Source organism: Polypterus senegalus, chromosome 2 (genome assembly GCF_016835505.1).
Source record: "Polypterus senegalus isolate Bchr_013 chromosome 2, ASM1683550v1, whole genome shotgun sequence".
In the NCBI taxonomy this organism is placed as follows: Eukaryota; Metazoa; Chordata; class Cladistia; order Polypteriformes; family Polypteridae; genus Polypterus; species Polypterus senegalus.
This window is the reverse complement of record NC_053155.1, coordinates 217,803,309-217,821,574: the sequence shown is the minus strand read 5'-3', so window position 1 is coordinate 217,821,574 and position 18,266 is coordinate 217,803,309. Positions and strand designations below refer to the sequence as shown.

The 18,266-nt window shown below is 41.2% G+C and overlaps 1 protein-coding gene across 2 annotated transcripts; it reads left to right on the top strand.

The window, feature by feature from the left end:
- Nucleotides 1-13,861: 13,861 nt before the first annotated feature.
- LOC120524659 lies at nucleotides 13,862-18,010 on the top strand. 2 transcript variants are annotated; one of them, XM_039746483.1, is made up of 5 exons: nucleotides 13,862-13,972; nucleotides 15,945-16,135; nucleotides 16,966-17,080; nucleotides 17,171-17,517; nucleotides 17,827-18,010. In XM_039746483.1, exons 2-5 carry the CDS (start codon nucleotides 15,946-15,948, stop codon nucleotides 17,925-17,927), a joined length of 753 nt encoding a protein of 250 aa, XP_039602417.1. In that variant the 5' UTR covers nucleotides 13,862-13,972; nucleotide 15,945; the 3' UTR covers nucleotides 17,928-18,010. The 2 variants fall into 2 exon arrangements, with proteins under 2 accessions (XP_039602417.1, XP_039602416.1); XM_039746482.1 differs by lacking the exon at nucleotides 13,862-13,972 and having other exon boundaries at nucleotides 15,776-16,135.
- Nucleotides 18,011-18,266: the final 256 nt, after the last annotated feature.

Genomic DNA, 18,266 nt, shown 5'->3' with positions numbered 1-18,266 from the left:
GGTGAGGAAGCAAGTTTCTTTTTCTAAGTAATTTGTGAAGTTCAAGCTGAATGTATGCCGGGTTGTATTTCGTTAATAGTGTTGATCGGTGAAATTTGGCGAAGCATTTATCGCAGGTATTGTGTAGCATTAAGCCAGAGCAGTCCTGACATTTGTCAGTCTCACCTTGGCATCACAGATGACAGGTAAGTTAATTGGTGTAACTGCTTTCAGTTAATAAAGCAGCTTCATTTTTGTTAGCAGCACTTACTGCAATATGAGGGCAGTCAACAAGACACTGCTGCAAATTTTTTTCTATATTCACCTCTACACTCGCATCATATGGAATCTGAATGTTGTGTCTTTTCGGCTGGTTTATGACTTCCAGCACAGCAGTCCTGATAGAACAGAAGCTTGACTGAGATATTCCTAACCTGCCAAACAGTTCCCTCTGGTAGGTTCCTGTTGCCAGAAAACCAACTCTTTTTAAAACCTGGCAGTCAGTCTATCTCATACTGGGCCCAATTCAACACATTGTTCAAAAAGAATTGACATTGGGAGCCTAAATCGACTCATAAGTCAGTCATCATTATTGACATCATCATATCGGTCCCTAAAAACTTGTTCCCTTTATACATGTATGTGACCATTTGCATTTCGTCAAGCAGTGACAAAGAAACATGGTATTTATAGCTTTCTGTACACAGGGAGTAAATCACATGCATTTACTGACAACAAATTATTGCATTGTTTTGTAAGACAAGTGACTACAGGTAGCCTATATAATCTAAGGAAAGCACAAGTTCTTCAGTGCAAATACACAGCATTGAACCTCTTAAACGGTAATAACAACAGAGTGTAATGTCCTATTTATCAGTTTTGACATTTAATATATTTGTCACATCAGCACACGTTATACTAATGGCTCAGTGATATGAATTATTATACGCCAGTCCTTATTTTGCTGGCTTTGATGCAATCCCCTACTTGATCAAGGGTGTCTTCAAAAGGTTGCATACAGTCGGGTTAGACATTTCAGGCAAAATCATCATGGGTTTTTGCAGCGATCACAACTTTTATAGCTGTTTCGGAAATAGGGAGGCCTCTAACTTCCTTTGCCTGGACATACCCATTGTACCACCTATAGTGTCAATGTTCTGTAATTATTACATCTTTTCTTATGTTAATAATACATATTACTTTATATGTACATTGTTTTCTCATCTTATCAGATCATTTGCGACATCCATCAACATAAAAGGTACAAGTATAACCTCTTAAGTTCTTTTTGTAGCGGAGGATAGAAAGAAATGTCAAAACTAGTTATGTAACTGTTATCTATAATCTCTTACTTGTTTTAATGTCAATATGCTATCTTGCATATTCAACCATTGGGACCTCTATCAGCAGTCTGCTTGCTGACTGGGACTGTCTTTTCCTTTCACTCCTTTACTTTAACTAACCTTTATCACCAATAATTGACCTTGCAGAGCATCCTTTCTACTCTTAAGGGACCACAGCGAGACATGAAATGAACAATAAAGTACTGGGAAATGCTAGTAATCAATAATCAGACAGATACATTGCGTTTAACTTTCTACATAATAATATTTACTTGCATAATAACCAAGAGCAGCAAATATAGGCAGTACAGAATTATAAACCCTGAGTGGGGTTGTGCAGTTCTCATGAAATCTCAGATGGCAGTTTGTTAGAATATAGTTTATAATACACTAACTGGAAAGTGAAAAGAAAGATTTCTTGGCAAAGAAAGAGCTGCTTTGCAGGTGTCCTGCAGCTAAGCAGAAATGCAAATTCCATTTAAAGGTCTGTGGATTTTCTCAAATTTCCATTAAGGCAGCAAAAGAACCAGGAAGTAAGGGAAGTCTCTGAAATACTATGGAGTTCATGTATGTGATAAACTCCCAACAATCCACTAAGTAACGTGGTGGTGGGGTGGAGGGTCCTGAAATTATTTTTGGGTGAGCGTATGCTGGCCAAATGAACTCCTAGATCCTGGCCTCTTGTATCATGTTGTTTTTCAATTTCCTAAAATGTACATTTATAAGGTAAATAAAAAATGTTTTTTAAATTATTTAAAAGAAATTTAAATTAAATTACCCTATTTAGACCTGCCTGTGTGGGGAATCAGGCTCAGAATGTGTAGTATATAAGTGTAAATATATCAGTCTTAAATTAAAGCCACAGGCTGTTATAGTACATCAAAAGTAACTAGCTTGAATATGACTGCTGATGCACATAATTCTCTGGAAAGTTCTGGCGCTTCATTTCCTTTCAGTATAGTTATTATTGTTTAACTTTAAAAGCCAAATCCAGAAACTCTCATTGTCAGCTAATAGTCACAGTTCTCCTAACCAGGCCTTTTTGGAAAGTAGCCTCTGTGCCTTATCTGACAAAAATTCACCAAGTGACACCCCAGAGATGTCTACTCGTGGTACCAGTTAAAATGATTGCTTGAAAAAACAGTCATAACTCAATAACTGACAATCTTGATCGACAAAACTTTGCACTATTTGTGAACCAGTTATGTGCAATTATATGTTCTTGGGGGTTAGGTGCACCCATTACAATCCTGGTCAGCGTGAAAAGTAACACTGCATTATGTAACGCCCCAAATCCTCCCAGAATTACGCCTCTTTGAATATGCAAATCAATATAAATCGCCCTTAAGCTCAGCCTTCTGTGAAAAGACAATGGGAAAAGCACGGGGGAAAATATAAGAATTTCAGTGAATACCAAGTGGAGGCAAAGAAAAAACATACTACAGTGGAACCTCGGTTTACGAGTAACTTGGTTTACGAGTGTTTTGCAAGACGAGCAAAAATTTTTAATAAATTTTGACTTGATAAACGAGCGATGTCTTGCAATACGAGCAGTATGGATACACTTTGTCTGCAGAGCGTCATGTGATCACAACTGAGCTGATGGTTCTTCTCTCTCTCTCCTTATCTCGCTCGCTTGCCCAGCACCTCTCTCTCTCCTAATCTTGCTTGCTCGCCCAGCGCGTCTCTTTGTTTACAGCGTGTCTCTCTGTCTCTCCTTATCTCGCTTGCTCTCCCAGCGCATCTCTCTGTTTACAGCGCGTCTCTCTCTCTCTCCTTATCTCGCTCGCCCAGCGCGTCTCTCTGTTTACTACAGCATTGTGACTGTGTGTGTGCGCTGTGAAGTGCGAGTCCCCATCTTGCTCCCCAAAACACGAAGCTGAGTCTCAGTACTTTAACACTAGTTTTATTCAGCTTGAAACAGCAACAGCGCTGTTATTTATTGCAGCGGGATCTTTATAATGTTCCTTGTATGACCCATTGACGACAGGCTTATAGCATGTCTGCGATCTTTTTGGATGCGCTTATACGGCGAACTGCTACAGCGCTGGGAGACTGCAATTGCTTTGGGACACTCTTCCGCGTGTCTTCCTGTTGGGTGGAATCCCACATGAGTTTAGAAACTCACACCAGCCATGATTCTTTTTAAAGGTAAAGTGCAGGTTAATTTGTATTATGTATTTTACTTTATATTTTGTCTTAATCATTTTTATATGAATAGTTTTGGGTTGTGGAACGAATCATCTGAGTTTCCATTATTTCTTATGGGGAAATTTGCTTTGATATACGAGTGTTTTGGATTGCGAGCATGTTTCTGGAACGAATTATGCTCGCAAACCGAGGTTCCACTGTATTTATTTAATTAAACCGTGGTATAATCAACAAAAGGAAGTTGATCGAGTGACATAACGTTTTGGAGAAACTTGAAAGCTCACGTTCACAAAGTCGCACAGTGCCAGAAGTAAAAAAGAAATCACATATCAAAGTCACCGAGAAAAGGTGAGTTGCAGCCCACTGTCTGAGTGTCATATGAAAGCTTATTAGGGTACGGAGAAAAAAAAGGCACACAGTGGGTAAAAAGCACGAAATGTCAATTTCAATCTTGAAATTTCCACTTTAATCACGCAGTTTATTTTGATATTAAAGTAGAACATCATAAACTTCATCTTAAAATCGTGTAATTAACCAGTTTCTCAGATCACATTGTAATTAAAGTAGCATGTTAATGCTTTGTTTTGTATGTGATCTTCTGTGCTCAATGTGTGTGAATCACTACTTGCTTCTTAAACCGGCTCTCTTCCTCCGACTGGACACAAAATCCATTACATTTGTGATATTACAGCTCTCTGAATAACTAAAATACTGAGATGTATACGTGATGTCATTTTCATGATGATAGGAGTTAAAGCACGTTATTAAACATGTGTTTCACTTCGATGAAATAATTTTATTGCACCAGTACAATCAGGGGCGGCTCTAGGCTTGTGGTGGCACTGGGCAGAGGAAGAATCGGTGGCTCCTTCGCCCGCCTGTCAGTAAGGTAGCTTATGCACAGTGGATGGCTACGTCCATTGTGGACACTGCATAGCCGCCTCGTGCTCATGACACAAGCATTTAACTTTTGCCGAAATTTGTCGCTGTGTTTTTAGCTGTGTTGTTATTTTCTCTTTCTGTTTTATATTCAATATATATTGGCGTCCTTGCTTTTCTTTCTCCAAGTAACCGATCGCCACACAATCAGCTCTGTAATAGACGTTAAGCCATTTGTAAGCTTAGAGCACCAATTCTTCAAAACATTTAAGGAACATTGAAATATCTTCGTAATACATGTTTAATTATTCTATCCTTCACGACAGTCCCAGTGAAGAATATAGGTTATTTAAATGAAGTTAAAGTTTTATCTGTATAATATAATAAACATATTTTGCTGCATTTCATCTTAAAAATGATATCAACATCATATGTAAATACGCGCTTTATAAAGTGGCTCAGATTGTGTAATATTAGAACTGTAGTGCAAGTTTACAGGGAGGTAATTGTACTTATAAGTACAAACAGTTCTACAAGGAGCACTTGATTGAGTGCGTTTAAAGTTCTTGGGAAGAAACTGTTTCTGAACCGCGAGGTCCGTACAGGAAAGGCTTTGAAACGTTTTGCCGTGGCTGAGACAGCGTGTGCTTGAAGCTGTATATCGATAATTCTCTTTCCGATCAGCTGCTGCTGTGATTCACACTCAGATACAGTGATATAAATACTCTGAGTGTTGCAGTGAGAGCAATATGGAAAAAGATGATCCGCTGTGGCAACTCTGAACGGGAGCAACTGAAAGAAGAAGAAGGTGCAGTGAGAGTAACAACGCTAAAGCAGTTATGGTATTTTGAATACTATGGCTGTTCCCTCTACCATTATATTGTTACAAGTTAATTACAATCAGACGCATTACACTAATAAACAATATGCCGTTAGTTTCAGTGTATTTATAAAGCCGCATCAGGAAAATAAGGTGTAACCACATAGGAACAGTAGCATTGCTTTGACACTGGGTACTGCCAGTCTGCAAAACCGAGTGGAGAACTTGCGTACTACAAGCTATGAGGTACCGTGGAAAAGTGCTTGGCTTTACACTAAGTGTAGGTTTTACACATCACGATTTGAACGTGGAAAAGTTCTTGCGCAACATTTCTGTGCGTCCACACCATTTATACATGAGGCCCCTGGTGGGAGGGCAAGTGAAGCGAGCAGGTTGTATATAATGCTATTTTCTTTAGATAAAATCAATAATAATAAAAACAGCTAACTAATTTATTATGGTATCAGCATTTCTTACAACTGGAAAGTAATAATTTTTGTGAAGAAAAAGTCTTTAGCTTTTATTAGTTTCTTCCTAAATCCAGTAAGAAGGTTCAGAGTGGCATCTCACATGAACACACATAAACTGGTTAATGGGTTGAGTTAATCCAGATTACTTGTGAGCATTTGAATGCTACAATGAAGGCAACAGAAGTTTAATAACTAGCTATACAACTTAGCCATCTTGACCACATAAATTGAAAAGATCAGAAATCATGTTATTTGCTTTTTTACAATAGGAGAGAAAAAAGATCCGTCTAAGCCAAGAGATATAATTCAACAGTTTTTTGCCTATAGAAGAGAAAAAACTTAAACTAAGCTATTGTAATTTTATGTTTTGTGTAATCCGTTATATATAGTGCCCATATATCTCTCTATCTATCTCTCTCTCTTTCATATATATACTGCATCTATAAAAAATTCAACGTTTGTCTTCTGTTCATGAGAGAATTAGTTAACGGCTTTAGATCAGGCTTTTTTCTATCATTTGTTTGAACATTCTGGTTGATTTTGTGACTTCTGTCATTGTGCTAAATTCACTTGCAGGAGCGATTTATTTGTGCTAATCCAAGACAGAGGCTACGGGCTATGTGGAGGGGGAAGTGTGATGTCAGGATTGGGGAGCTGGGCAGGGCCTTCCTCAGTCATGTATCAGCCTTGGACCTTACCATGCTTCCACATAGCTAGTGAATGACAGAACTACTTAACAGACTTAGATAAGGTTTTTTTCTATAATTTGCTTGAACATTCCAGTTGATTTTGCGCTAAGTATTATCGTTCTCTTGCAGGAGCGATATGGTCGTGCTAATTTGAGACAGTTGCTATGGGCCAAGGGGATGGGGAAGCCAGGCAATGCCCTCCTTGCACACAAACCAGCCTCTTTTCGAATTTGTCTGCCTAGTAAACAGCTAATATATATATATATATATATATATATATATATATATATATATATATATATATATATATATATATATATATATATACAGTATATATATAGTGACATGCGGCTGGGAGTAAAGCCCAGCCGGGACGCCCAGGAGGACCGGAAGAGGGCTTGTACCTCCTCCAGACTGCGAGGGGGCGACCGCCCTGGTTGTATTGGGGGCCATGGGTAGAGGTTACCTGGTTTCCCGATGCAGCAGTTTCCAGCTCAGGTACATGACGGGGTGTTCAACACCGTCGACACTTTGGCTCAGCACTGCTCCCAGGCCTGTGTCCGAAGCGTCCATCTGGAGTATGAAAGGAGGTGAAAAGTTGGGTACTTTCAACACGGGTGCTGACGTAAGGGCCTGTTTTAGGTCACAAAATGCAGCAGCAGTCTTGTCAGTCCATACCACATGGTTTGGAGCCCTTTTCTTTGTTAAGTCTGTCAAGGGTGCTGCTCTCTCAGAGAACCGGGTTACAAACCGGCGGTAGTACCCGGCCAAGCTGAGCAAAGCCTGCACTTGCCGCTTGGTAATCGGACGGGGCCAGCTTAATATGGCATTAACTTTGGAACACTGTGGCTTCACGGCACCCCAACCCACTAGGTAGTCCAAATACTTAGCCTCTTTTAACCCAAAGAAACACTTCTTGGGATTAATTCGAAGCCCGGCTTCACCCAGCGCCCAATACCGTTTCCACCTGCCGCGTGGTCCTTCCATATGCTGGAATAGATGACAACATCGTCCAAATAGGCAGCACTAAACGTGTTATGAGGCTGGAGCACTCTATCCACCAGACGCTGGAAGGTTGCTGGCGCCCCATGTAACCCGAATGTGAGGACCCGGTACTGCCAGTGCCCACTGGGAGTGCTAAACGCGGTCTTCTCCTTCGCGGAGTCCGTTAAAGGAACCTGCCAGTACCCCTTCGTCATGTCAAGTGTGGTCAAATATTCCGCCTGTCCCAGCCTCTCTAGGAGGTCGTCCACGCGAGGCATCGGATAGCCGTCAAACTGGGAGACTTGATTCAGCCAATGGAAGTCGTTGCAAAACCTCCAACTCCCGTCGGGCTTACTGACCAAGACAATTGGACTGGACCAGGGACTATAACTTTTCTCAATCACACCTAGATCCAGCATGCGCTTGATCTCAAGCTCCACCTCTGCCTTCTTTTCCTCGGGAAGCCGATATGGGCGTTCTCGCACGACAACCCCAGGTTCTGTCACTATGTCGTGCGCAATCAGAGAGGTCCATCTAGGCTGCTCACTCACTACCTCCGGAACTGACGAGATCGCTAATTCTAGCTCTTGTCTTTGTTTAGCATTCAAGTCGGGTCCGAAGTTAAGGCGGTCTGTCTGAGCAAAGAAAGAGCGGGGCTGAGCAGAGGAGGGATCAGAATCCCTCTCCTTCCACGGCTTCAGCAAGTTGACATGATACACCCGCTCGCTCGGCCGACGATTGGGTTGTTTCACCAAATAATCGACGAGCCCTTTCCTCTCCTTAACTTCATACTGGCCTTGCCAGTGGGCAAGAAACTTAGAATGCGAGGTAGGAACCAACACCATGATGCGATCCCCCGGTTGGAACTCCCGGAGAGTCGTGCCACGGTCATAATAGTGGGCCTGTGCTGCTTGCGCCTCTTCCATGTGACTTTTTAACAAAGGTCGGATTTTTCCAAATCAATCGCGTAACTGCGCGATATACTCCAATATATTGCTAGATGGGAGAGCCTCTCCTTCCCATCCCTCTTTTAAGACATCCAATAGCCCTCGGGGTTGTCGGCCATATAACAATTCAAAAGGGGAGAACCCCGTAGAGGCTTGTGGAACTTCCCGATAAGCAAAGAGCACGAGGGGGAGGAGCTGATCCCAGCCCACTGACAACCTTGCGTAGCATCTGCTTGAGAGTTTGGTTAAACCTCTCGACAAGGCCGTCAGTTTGAGGATGATATACTGCGGTTTTTAGGTGCTTTATTTTAAGTAACTTGGCCATTTCCTTGAACGTTGCCGAGGTAAAGGGTGTCCCTTGATCCGTGAGGACTTCTTTAGTGATCCCTAGATGTGCGAAGACTCCCACTAGTTCCCGTGCGATCGCTTTACTAGTAGCAGAGCGCAATGGAACTGCCTCTGGATATCGCGTAGCATAATCCACGAGGACTAATATATATTTGTGTCTTCGAGCTGAGGGCTCCAGAGGTCCTACTATATCGACCCCAATACGCTCAAAGGGAACATTAATCAGGGGGAGGGGAATGAGAGGAGCACGGTCCCTCCTAGGAATTTGCCGTAATTGACATTCTGCACAAGATATGCAAAAACGGCGAACCTCCTCATTAATTCCTGGCCAATAAAATCGGAGCTTAATGCGCTCTAATGTCTTTTCGGTGCCTAAATGGCCTCCCGTGAGGTGGGCGTGTGCCATCTCGCAAACCTGCCGCCGGTAGGTTCGTGGGATTAGCAACATCTTCCGCACCCCGCCCTCATGCTCTGCTATTCGATATAACAGATCATTGTCTAATACAAAGTGGGGCCCGCGTGGCATGGGCTGATGAGTGCGTTGGCCATTGACAAGCACGACTGCATTTTTTGCAAACTTCAGGGAGTCATCATTCCATTGTTCTCTCCTGAAAAATGCCAGCGTTTGTTAAATTGAAAGTGCATTTCGGAGAGAGGGTCCAGTCTGACCTCAAGGGGCGGGGAGTCCTCCCGCCTCGTCGAGGCCCGGGTTATTGACGTATCTAAGTGCGACGGCCCAGGAGTCTCCCCATCCTCCTCGCAGTCTTTCGTACCTGTCTCCGCCGGCTGTTTACACGGCGTGGAATCAGCTTGAGTCGGGTTATCCCCTTCCATAACTAGGCCTACAGGAATAAGGGGAGCAGTTATTCGCACTCCGCATTTACTATCAGACCAGTCCCACCCTAGGATCACAGGAGAAGGTGGGTGTGACCCACCACGGGGAACTTTTTTACTAAGCCTTCATAACTTATAATACAGAGGGCAGTCTTGTATGTCCTTGTTTCCCCATGTATGCAGCGTATACTGGTCTTTTTCCTCATCCACTATCCCGGTAGTACGTAACGGCAATCAATAATGGAGATGTTGCTGCCGGAGTCTAGAAGGGCTGTAACTCGAAATCCATTTAGAATCACTACTCCCGTATGACCAGTAGCCACGGGGTTCGTAAGTGCACACAACCGTCCTCTCCCCTTCCACTCGCATTCCCCCGCGCGAGCGACCCACCCTGCGCCCCAGGGACATCAGAGCAGGCTTCGGTTTATGTGGAAGGGACTTATACAGTGGAACGTAATTTCTACGGAGTCCACTAGAGGACCGTTCTGCTCCCACAGATTGTGAGGCTGGCTTAGTTGTTAATTGAGTTATTAACTCATCCATAGAATTAGTCTCCCCAGACCGGCTGGGTAAAAGTAGCGGGAAGACCATTAATTAAGATGAAGCAGGCTACCTGCTGCACAATTTGCAGGGTAGTTGATTCGAATGGCTTCAGCCATGAACCTACGGTTTCCCAGAGAGCATAAGCTTGCTCCCGGGTTGATCTCTTTGGATCATATTCCCAGCTTTGCAGGTGCTTTACCTGCTGGTCTGGGGACAGCCCGTATGTCTCAGGAACCGTGGTCCCAACGGACAGCTCAGTCCTCTCCTCTGAGAGAACATAGTAAGCCCTTTTCGTTTTCCCCACAGGAACCAGTCCACGTCGGTGGGTCTCCTCCACATTCTTCTTGTGTAGGACTAGGGGCTCGTTTCCCTTGCTGGAAGCGAAGCCTGCACCGTGTCGTTCTGGACCGCCGAGCAGGCCCCCCACCCGGAAACACGGCCCCGGTACTCTCCTACCTGAGTAAATTCAAGGTTCCGTCCTGGTTTCTTCTGGGAAGGTTTCTTCCTGCTGACTACGCCACTGTGATAAGAATGAGTCGGAGACATCATAAAGATTTGGGGCAGCCACCCATATAACTGAATCGGCTGCTAAAGTAGTTGTAAATAGCACGATGTGCTTAGTTCAGAGTCCAGAGCAGAACTGCCTGTACTGAGGCAAGATGGCAGTTTTAAAGGGCTGGAAGGGAAGTGACATCATCCATACCGGAACTGGGAGTGGTGTCCTTGTGCCGGAAGTGATATCATCCTTGGGGCCGGCAACAGGCGGGATTTCCCGGGAAAGGTCTGCAAGGGACTGAGAGAGAAAGTTAGTACACTCCGCCACCCCCTGGCCTGGCGTAGAATTATTAGTGTTTAGGCCCTTCAGCTGGTTCCCATGCACACGTGTGTGACAATACTATATATATATATATATATATATATATATATATATATATATATATTGTGAACTTGGCCCGGACACAGACAGGCGGACATCTTGTTTAAAACCACCACATGTTTATTTACAGTATTTACACTAATAATAATGGTCACAAAGACCCCAGTCCATTGGTCACACAGACCTAGTCACGTGCACAAACCCCAAACCAATCACAGTCCTGGCCACAATGCCTTGTCTTCGGGCCGCCTCCACAGCTCCTCTTGCCTCGTCCTCCTTCCACCCAACTCTAGCCTCGAATGAATGGAGACGGCCCCTTTTATAGAGGACCCGGATGAGCCACAGGTTTTCCCGGCATTCCTCCTCTAGCCACGCCCCAGCGTGGCGGAAGTGCCGGCTGTCCTCCCGGCTGCTCTCCGGGCGCCGTCATAAATCTTCCCCCCAGCACTTCCTGGTGTGGCGGAAGTGCTGGGGCAACAAGTCTCCAAGACATCGGGGCGCCTCCTGGCGGTGACCACGGGCCCCTACAGGGAAAGGCTTCCATGCCCTTGACCTGTGGCCCCAAAGCAACCGGAAGGCAAACCCCGTGATCCAGGCAGGGCTCTGACCCTCTTACGGCCCCTCCTGGCGTCCCGGCCGGGTCATGGCCCCTGGCATCCCTGACATATATATATATATATATATATATATATATATATATATATATATATATATAAACTTGCATATGTCCAACTTCTATTATCCTTATGTTATGAATAAATGTATTTGGTTTATTGCAGCAAGCATGTGTGGATTACTTTTTGAACGTTCAAACTACAACAAAGTAAAGGTATTTAATGTAAAATTTTGTCGAATTCTGAACATTGTATAGATCACTACATGTTTCAGGTGTACTGGCTGGAAGGTGAAACATAGATACTTGGGTGTGCAGAAGTTAAAATCTTCTCATACTACATTAATTTGGCATCCCTTGGCATCCCTAGGTTGGCATTTTACTAGTTTTTTTATTTTATTTTATTACTTCTATTGCCAAAGTTAACACTGATAATTAACTAATTGATTAACATCAGTCAATAAATTCTTCTTCTAACACCTCACACATCTGCTGCAATCTCTGGTCCTTCCTGCACTGTTAATTTTCCCTAGGTAAGATTAGTAATGTGCCAATTATGGTATGTGTACTTATATAGTATTAAAACAATACTTGTATTATCTAATATCTGATATCTAGTTTCTACTTCATTATTTCTTAGAACTTGAACATAACTTAGTTAGGTGAAACTGGGTACTCATTTGCTTATTGACCTTTGGGCTTAGCAGTTACATGTGTGGGTGTTATTGGAATGACTGGCATCCTGATCTTAATCTAAGCCATTAATTAATTTTGGACATCTGCTAGCCATGAATTAATCACAGCAAATGCTGCTTTTTTGAAACAAGGAATCTCACAAGTCTCTTGTTTTAACCAGATATAGACATTGAGGCTGAATTAACCTATTTAAGATTTTATCTCAGGTTATAATTGAATTTTGTGGCCAGAAGTTAGTTAGTTAAGCTGGTTGAATATACTGTATGAGAAAAGAGACAAAAGCTTTCATTTGAGAAAATTATGATGCGACTAGTTAAAATAAAAAGTAGTCGTTGAAAGACTTCATTATTTTTCTTGCAAGCATCCAATAACTAACATGGGATTAGTGTGGCAATTCCCAGAAAAGGAATTTTAAATTCCTCAAAGACCTCAAAGGAAGAGATAAGGGGAAAAAAATTTCACCAAATTATCCTTTAGCTTCACCATCCTTTTAGGAGGTGTACAATAAGTTCAGGCTTGTTTCAGTCATGTTTTTTGATTGAGTTCATTGTGATGGTAAATGTCTTAGTAACAATAAGGCTGCAGAAATACCAAATACTTTGGACATGGCAGATGGTGTGCCTTTGTATGCTGATTGATCTGAGCCCACAATAGTCTTTCCAGCATCATCAAACTGTTTAGAAATGTCAAAGCTAAGATGACCACAATGGATTTTATTAAATTATGGTGGCTCACTGTTTCTCTTCAAAGAACTATTGTGTACTGTATTAAATTTGAATTTGAGTGTTTTGTATGTCAAAGACAGAATTGTAATCAAACTGAAATATGTTGGAATGCAGTCTGTTGAGTTCATGATATTCTAGGCTCATAAAATCTCAGCATACAAGCACATAGCTAAGATTTAAACACAACCACCCCCCCCCCCAAAAAGAACACTGAACGTCACTAGATTAATAATTAAGGAAAAGTGTTTAAGATAAAGTATAAGCATGTGCAAACATGCTTTCCTTACTACTGGTAGATATAGCCAACACACAAATTCATAAAAAAAGATGAGAAGTTCTAAATAATACACTTTTTTAAAATATGACTTGCATATATTGCAGCTTCCAGTTATGAAGAGGTATTGCATTACTTAATCTTAATTTTCATGTCATGGCACTGTCAAAGGATAACATACTGGGCATTAGATAATGGACTGATTCTATGATCTTGCACATAATCAAAGGATTTTACCAATTCTAGATATATTTGTTTTTAAATTTGGAGAAGGTGTTTGACACTGCCAGAATTGCAACTAAGATCAGCAAGTGAGAACTGTGTCTCCATTCTTAGCATTAATTTGGCTTTTTTCTTTTATGTGGAGTTTTGACTCCAATTTGGGTGTGTCTGAACTTTTGCCATTTTTCTGATTCTCGGGAACAGGCTATTAGGGGCCAGGTAAGGGTTGGGGTTTAAAGGAACTTTTCCTGATGTTTGCAGAAGGTACCCCGACAGCAGCTGACTCAGGAACAGATCCGGCCACAACATGGCAAAGTCGTATAGCAGTCACATTCTTTTTTTGACTCCGTAACAAATCCGTCTGTATTCCGGCAAGCTCAGTTCGTGCTTCTGTGGGAGGGACAAATGGATCCGCCCACATTTCGTCATGTAGATTAATTGACAGTTCAATCTCTTTCCACGAGAGCTTAAGTTAACGTGAGCGTAACACGCTTATGTTTTGAGTTCGCGCTCAAATTTGCGCGCCACAACGAGCAGTCTGAAAACATTTACAGACAACGGAATTGTTTTTGGAGGAAGTGAGTCAAAAATTCATTTTTAACAGTTGTGAGAAGTTCAAATGCTTTTTATATATAGTTAGCACTGCTAATTATTTTTAATGTGTCGCTATCATAGCAGGTTAAGATGAAATGTAATGAATTATGTTAACATGTCACTGTAATCATTTTTAGTATTTGTACATATTTAGGCCGCAATGTTAAATTCATGTGCTGAATATTTTAGGCTCCACCAAATAAGGGTTAGTAGGCGCTGTGTTCAAAATAATTTATTAAACGTTTTGTGTTAAACGTGGGCTTATTTCAGATACGCTAGAGAAAAAAAACGATTTAAGACATCATTATTTTCCTACCTTTTTGTTTTTCCCATGTAAGTGGCTTCGTGACCGCTGGAGAGGGTTACGTTAGTAAATCGTCAAAGCGCTGGGCTTTGTGAGATGTCAGAGGACCTACTAGTGAATCGAGCGCGACCGTCCGTTTGGGAAAAGAGGGTTGGGTGTTTGTCCAGCCAATACGGGGAAATGTGGTTTAGGCGAACCGCCAGTCATGAAACACTTTTAATTGAACGAACCTGCGCCTGTGGTAGTTTTAAACTTTTTCAGTGTCGGTTTAGTTTATGGAAGGTTACACAATTTAGTCTTTTCTGAGTTCTTCACTTTAATAAAGTGCTAGGATTCGGGTTGCACTCCTAATATTTGTACAAAAATTACATGATAAAAATATATAAACGATTTCTTTAATTTAGATACAAAAAGTACTAATGTTAATGTCTTTTTATTTAAAATATTTTAGCAGAATCCTGATGGGGATATATACTTTAACTAGCAACATTTATCAAGCATAATCTGTACATTACATGTATTTTCTCTGTCCTTTTAAAGTTAACGGTTGTGAATATTCAAATTAGAATGGTAAATATATATTCACATATATTGTATCTTGCTGGCTTCTGCTAAATAATAAAAAAAATCCTTGTAAATTATTAGTATCTTTTTTGTTATATTACAATTTAAGTGATATAGGTTACAATTTAACTGAGGGCGGCATGGCAGGAGTGCTGCCTCGCAGTAAAGAGACCACAGGGTTCACATCCCAGGTCCTCCCTCTGTGCAGTTTGCATGTTCTCCCCCCTGTCTACATGGGTTTCCACTGGGTACTCCAGTTTTCTCCCACAGTACACAGACATGCAGATTAGGTGGATAAAATAAATTGTCCCTAGTGTATGGTTGGTGTGTCTGTTCACCCTGCAATGCACTGGCACCCTACTATCCAGGGTTTGTTCCTGCCTTTCACCCTATACTAGCCAGGATAGGCTCCAGCAACCCCCACAACACTGCTCATCGTGTTAGAAGATGACTGACTGACTGACAATTTAAGTGATATGGAGACATTTACCTGTCAGTAATGATTTCATTTATTATTTGTGGTGGCTTTTGTATAACCCTGGTACACGTTTAAAAAGCTGTTAACTAAATGTGTTTGTAGATCTGTTTTGTTTAAGCAAGGATCATCTGCAGTAGTAGTCTTTATTTCATTACCTCTTGCATTATTGCTGATAGGTAGTAGCTATTTTTGTCATTTTCTTATTTACTTAATGCAAACCAGGGTTGCATGTGCTGCTGGATCCTATTCCAATTAGCATTGGGCCAAAGGCAGGAACAAATCCAGGACAGGGCACCAGGGCTATTTTTGTTTTAATGTCTACAGTAAAGATAACAGCATTTAATGTTTGAATTTTTTTTTTTTTTTGTATAAATTAAAATGTGGAATTTAAACATTTTTTTTCTATGGCTAATGGATAAACTTGCTGCACATTGCAAACTACCATACAAAGCTTATCTTTAATCCATAGTCAAAAAAGCATTCTTGGTTTTATTAAAATGAGGGGTGAGGATGTGCTAGGTGGTATCACCTGCTGTTTAGGTAATGCATTTTGTGTGCAACATGTAAATATTATGTTTATTTTGAGCATTGTCTTTTTTTTCTTTTGCAGGATGTTTCTGGTAGTTCAGTTTTTAGATGAACAAAAAGCTGTGTCAGTTATACCACAGTCTTGGTACAGTGATGGCACAACCTTTTGGCCAAATTATAAGAGCAATCAAAGACTCAACAAAGCAGCAAGATATGCTGAGGAACCATGCCCTGACTGGACCAAGCATGATGTTAGAGTACTAAAGTCCTACGGTAATTGCAATGTTCAAGATACGAGTCGTATGTCCCTGACTTGATCCCTTTCACCAGAGAAATATTGCTGTAAAATATTGATTTCTTGCTATGTTAATTTTTTTTAATAGAAAAGCAACAAACATTTGTCTAAGGCCTTATTTTCATGTTGCAATCATGTGATTTTTCACTGTCTCCAGGCCTCATTTCCAACAACCATTATACGTTCATACTAGTGTTCATGAGAAATCAGGGCCTAGTTCACACCTTTCACTAACATGCAACTCTAGTGATTATCCATCCATCATCCAAACCGCTATATCCTAACTACAGGGTCGCGGGTGTCTGCTGCAGCCAATCCCAGCCAACACAGGCCGCAAGGCAGGAAATAAACCCTGGGCAGGTTGCCAGCCCACCGCAGGGCACACGCACACACTAGGGACAATTCAGAATCGCCAATGCACCTAACCTGCATGTCTTTGGACTGTGGGAGGAAACCCACGCAGACACGGGGAGAACATGCAAACTCCACGCAGGGAGGACCTGAGAAACGAACCCGGGTCTCCTAACAGCGAGGCAGCAGTGCTACCCACTGCGCCACCGTGCTGCCCTCTAGTGATTACATTTATCCAAATTGAAATTTACTCTTACTTTCTTACGTAGGTCTCTTACAATTTTTCCTAGTTTCACTTTGCTGGTTAAATGCTATGAAACTGTGATGCGATTACAAAAAAAGAAAATATGTGAATGCTAGATGTAAATGGGGCCTAGGTCGTAGTGATTTAAAAGATCACAGAAGTGATAATGTTATATTACATCACCTGATATTAACTTTTTTGAAATGCTTTTAGGAGATTACATGTCTGCATGGCAAGGGATGAAGAAGTCTTTGATTTGTCAAACTTCAGAATTGGATTCAGATGATGATGAGGATATAGGCAGGGTGAAAAGAGCTCCTAAACTAATGTAAGTTTGATTCAACTTCACATGTGTTTTATTGAATGTATGAAACGTTTGTTTTGAGTAATATATGCACATTTAATCTTCTGTAAACAGCCACTACTATGGTGACATGGACTGTGAAAGTGAACATGAAGACTTGGCTAATAAAACAAAAGTTCCCTTGACAAGATTTTCAAAACCTCAACAGTCAACTGGACCTTGCATGTTATCCCCACATTCTGCACCTCAGGTACCATCACCACCTTTACCATCTGTGCCACCTTGTTGCTCACCACCACATTCTTTGCTTCAGGTGCCACCTCCTTACCAGTCACTATTGCTCTCTGAAAATACATCTCAACAAATTTCCATGAGCCTTCCAAAACTGAAAAATACTTCTGAACTCTTCAAGCCTACTTACAGAGTGGATCGATGTGGAACAGAACCAATACCTTGCACTGGTAAGTTATGATCAGACTATTGATTGTACTTGTTTCACATATTCAACACATGTTTGAACATATCTATATGTTAGATACTTTATTAATCCCATATGGTATTTGTTGTCATGTTCATTTTGTGCCAGTATATTCCTTGATTTTTAGTGTTTTGGTTTTTAAGATGTTAAATTTTATATGTTCCAAAGGATGCTGTTTTAACATATATGAGAGTTATGTTTGCTCCAAAGTGCAAGAGTAGGATTCATTGCCTTTTCAAAGTATTCAAATGAATAGTATCATTTTTATATTTTGCTGGTATTTATTTTTCAGCTGCAGATCTTCATATCCTCACATTGCTTGAACATGTGAAGCACCAGCTGTCACAATTGGCTGTCATGATCAGTTCACTATCTGGTCGGCTAAACATTTAATGCTCACCTGATATGCCTGAGGAGGTCCAGTTTCCTTTGCAATCATTGGAGGAAGTGGGTGACTTTGAGGCCTGGTTGAAACAACCAACCAATGCTTTGAAGAAAAGAACATGGTATGGATTGCAAAGCTAGACTTTGTTCTCTTTCTGGTTTTGTTTAACTTAAAATATTCACTTGGATTGTGTCATAATTTTAAACAATTACTAATTCTTTTGTACATAATAGGACAAGACCAAATCTAAACATTATATGCTAATCATAGGCAAAATAAGAAACTGTAGAATCAGTTATTTCTCAATGGAAAAATATTTTATGTTTCTAAATTAGTTCTAAGGTATG

Excerpts from the sequence above, each read along its gene's own strand:
- LOC120524659 (XM_039746482.1), top strand. The coding sequence starts at position 15,832 with ATGAGGGGTGAGGATGTGCTAGGTGGTATCACCTGCTGTTTAGGTAAT. Across the intron at positions 16,136-16,965 it reads TAGAGTACTAAAGTCCTACG|GAGATTACATGTCTGCATGG; the intron begins GTAATTGCAATG and ends AAATGCTTTTAG. Across the intron at positions 17,081-17,170 it reads AAAAGAGCTCCTAAACTAAT|CCACTACTATGGTGACATGG; the intron begins GTAAGTTTGATT and ends TTCTGTAAACAG.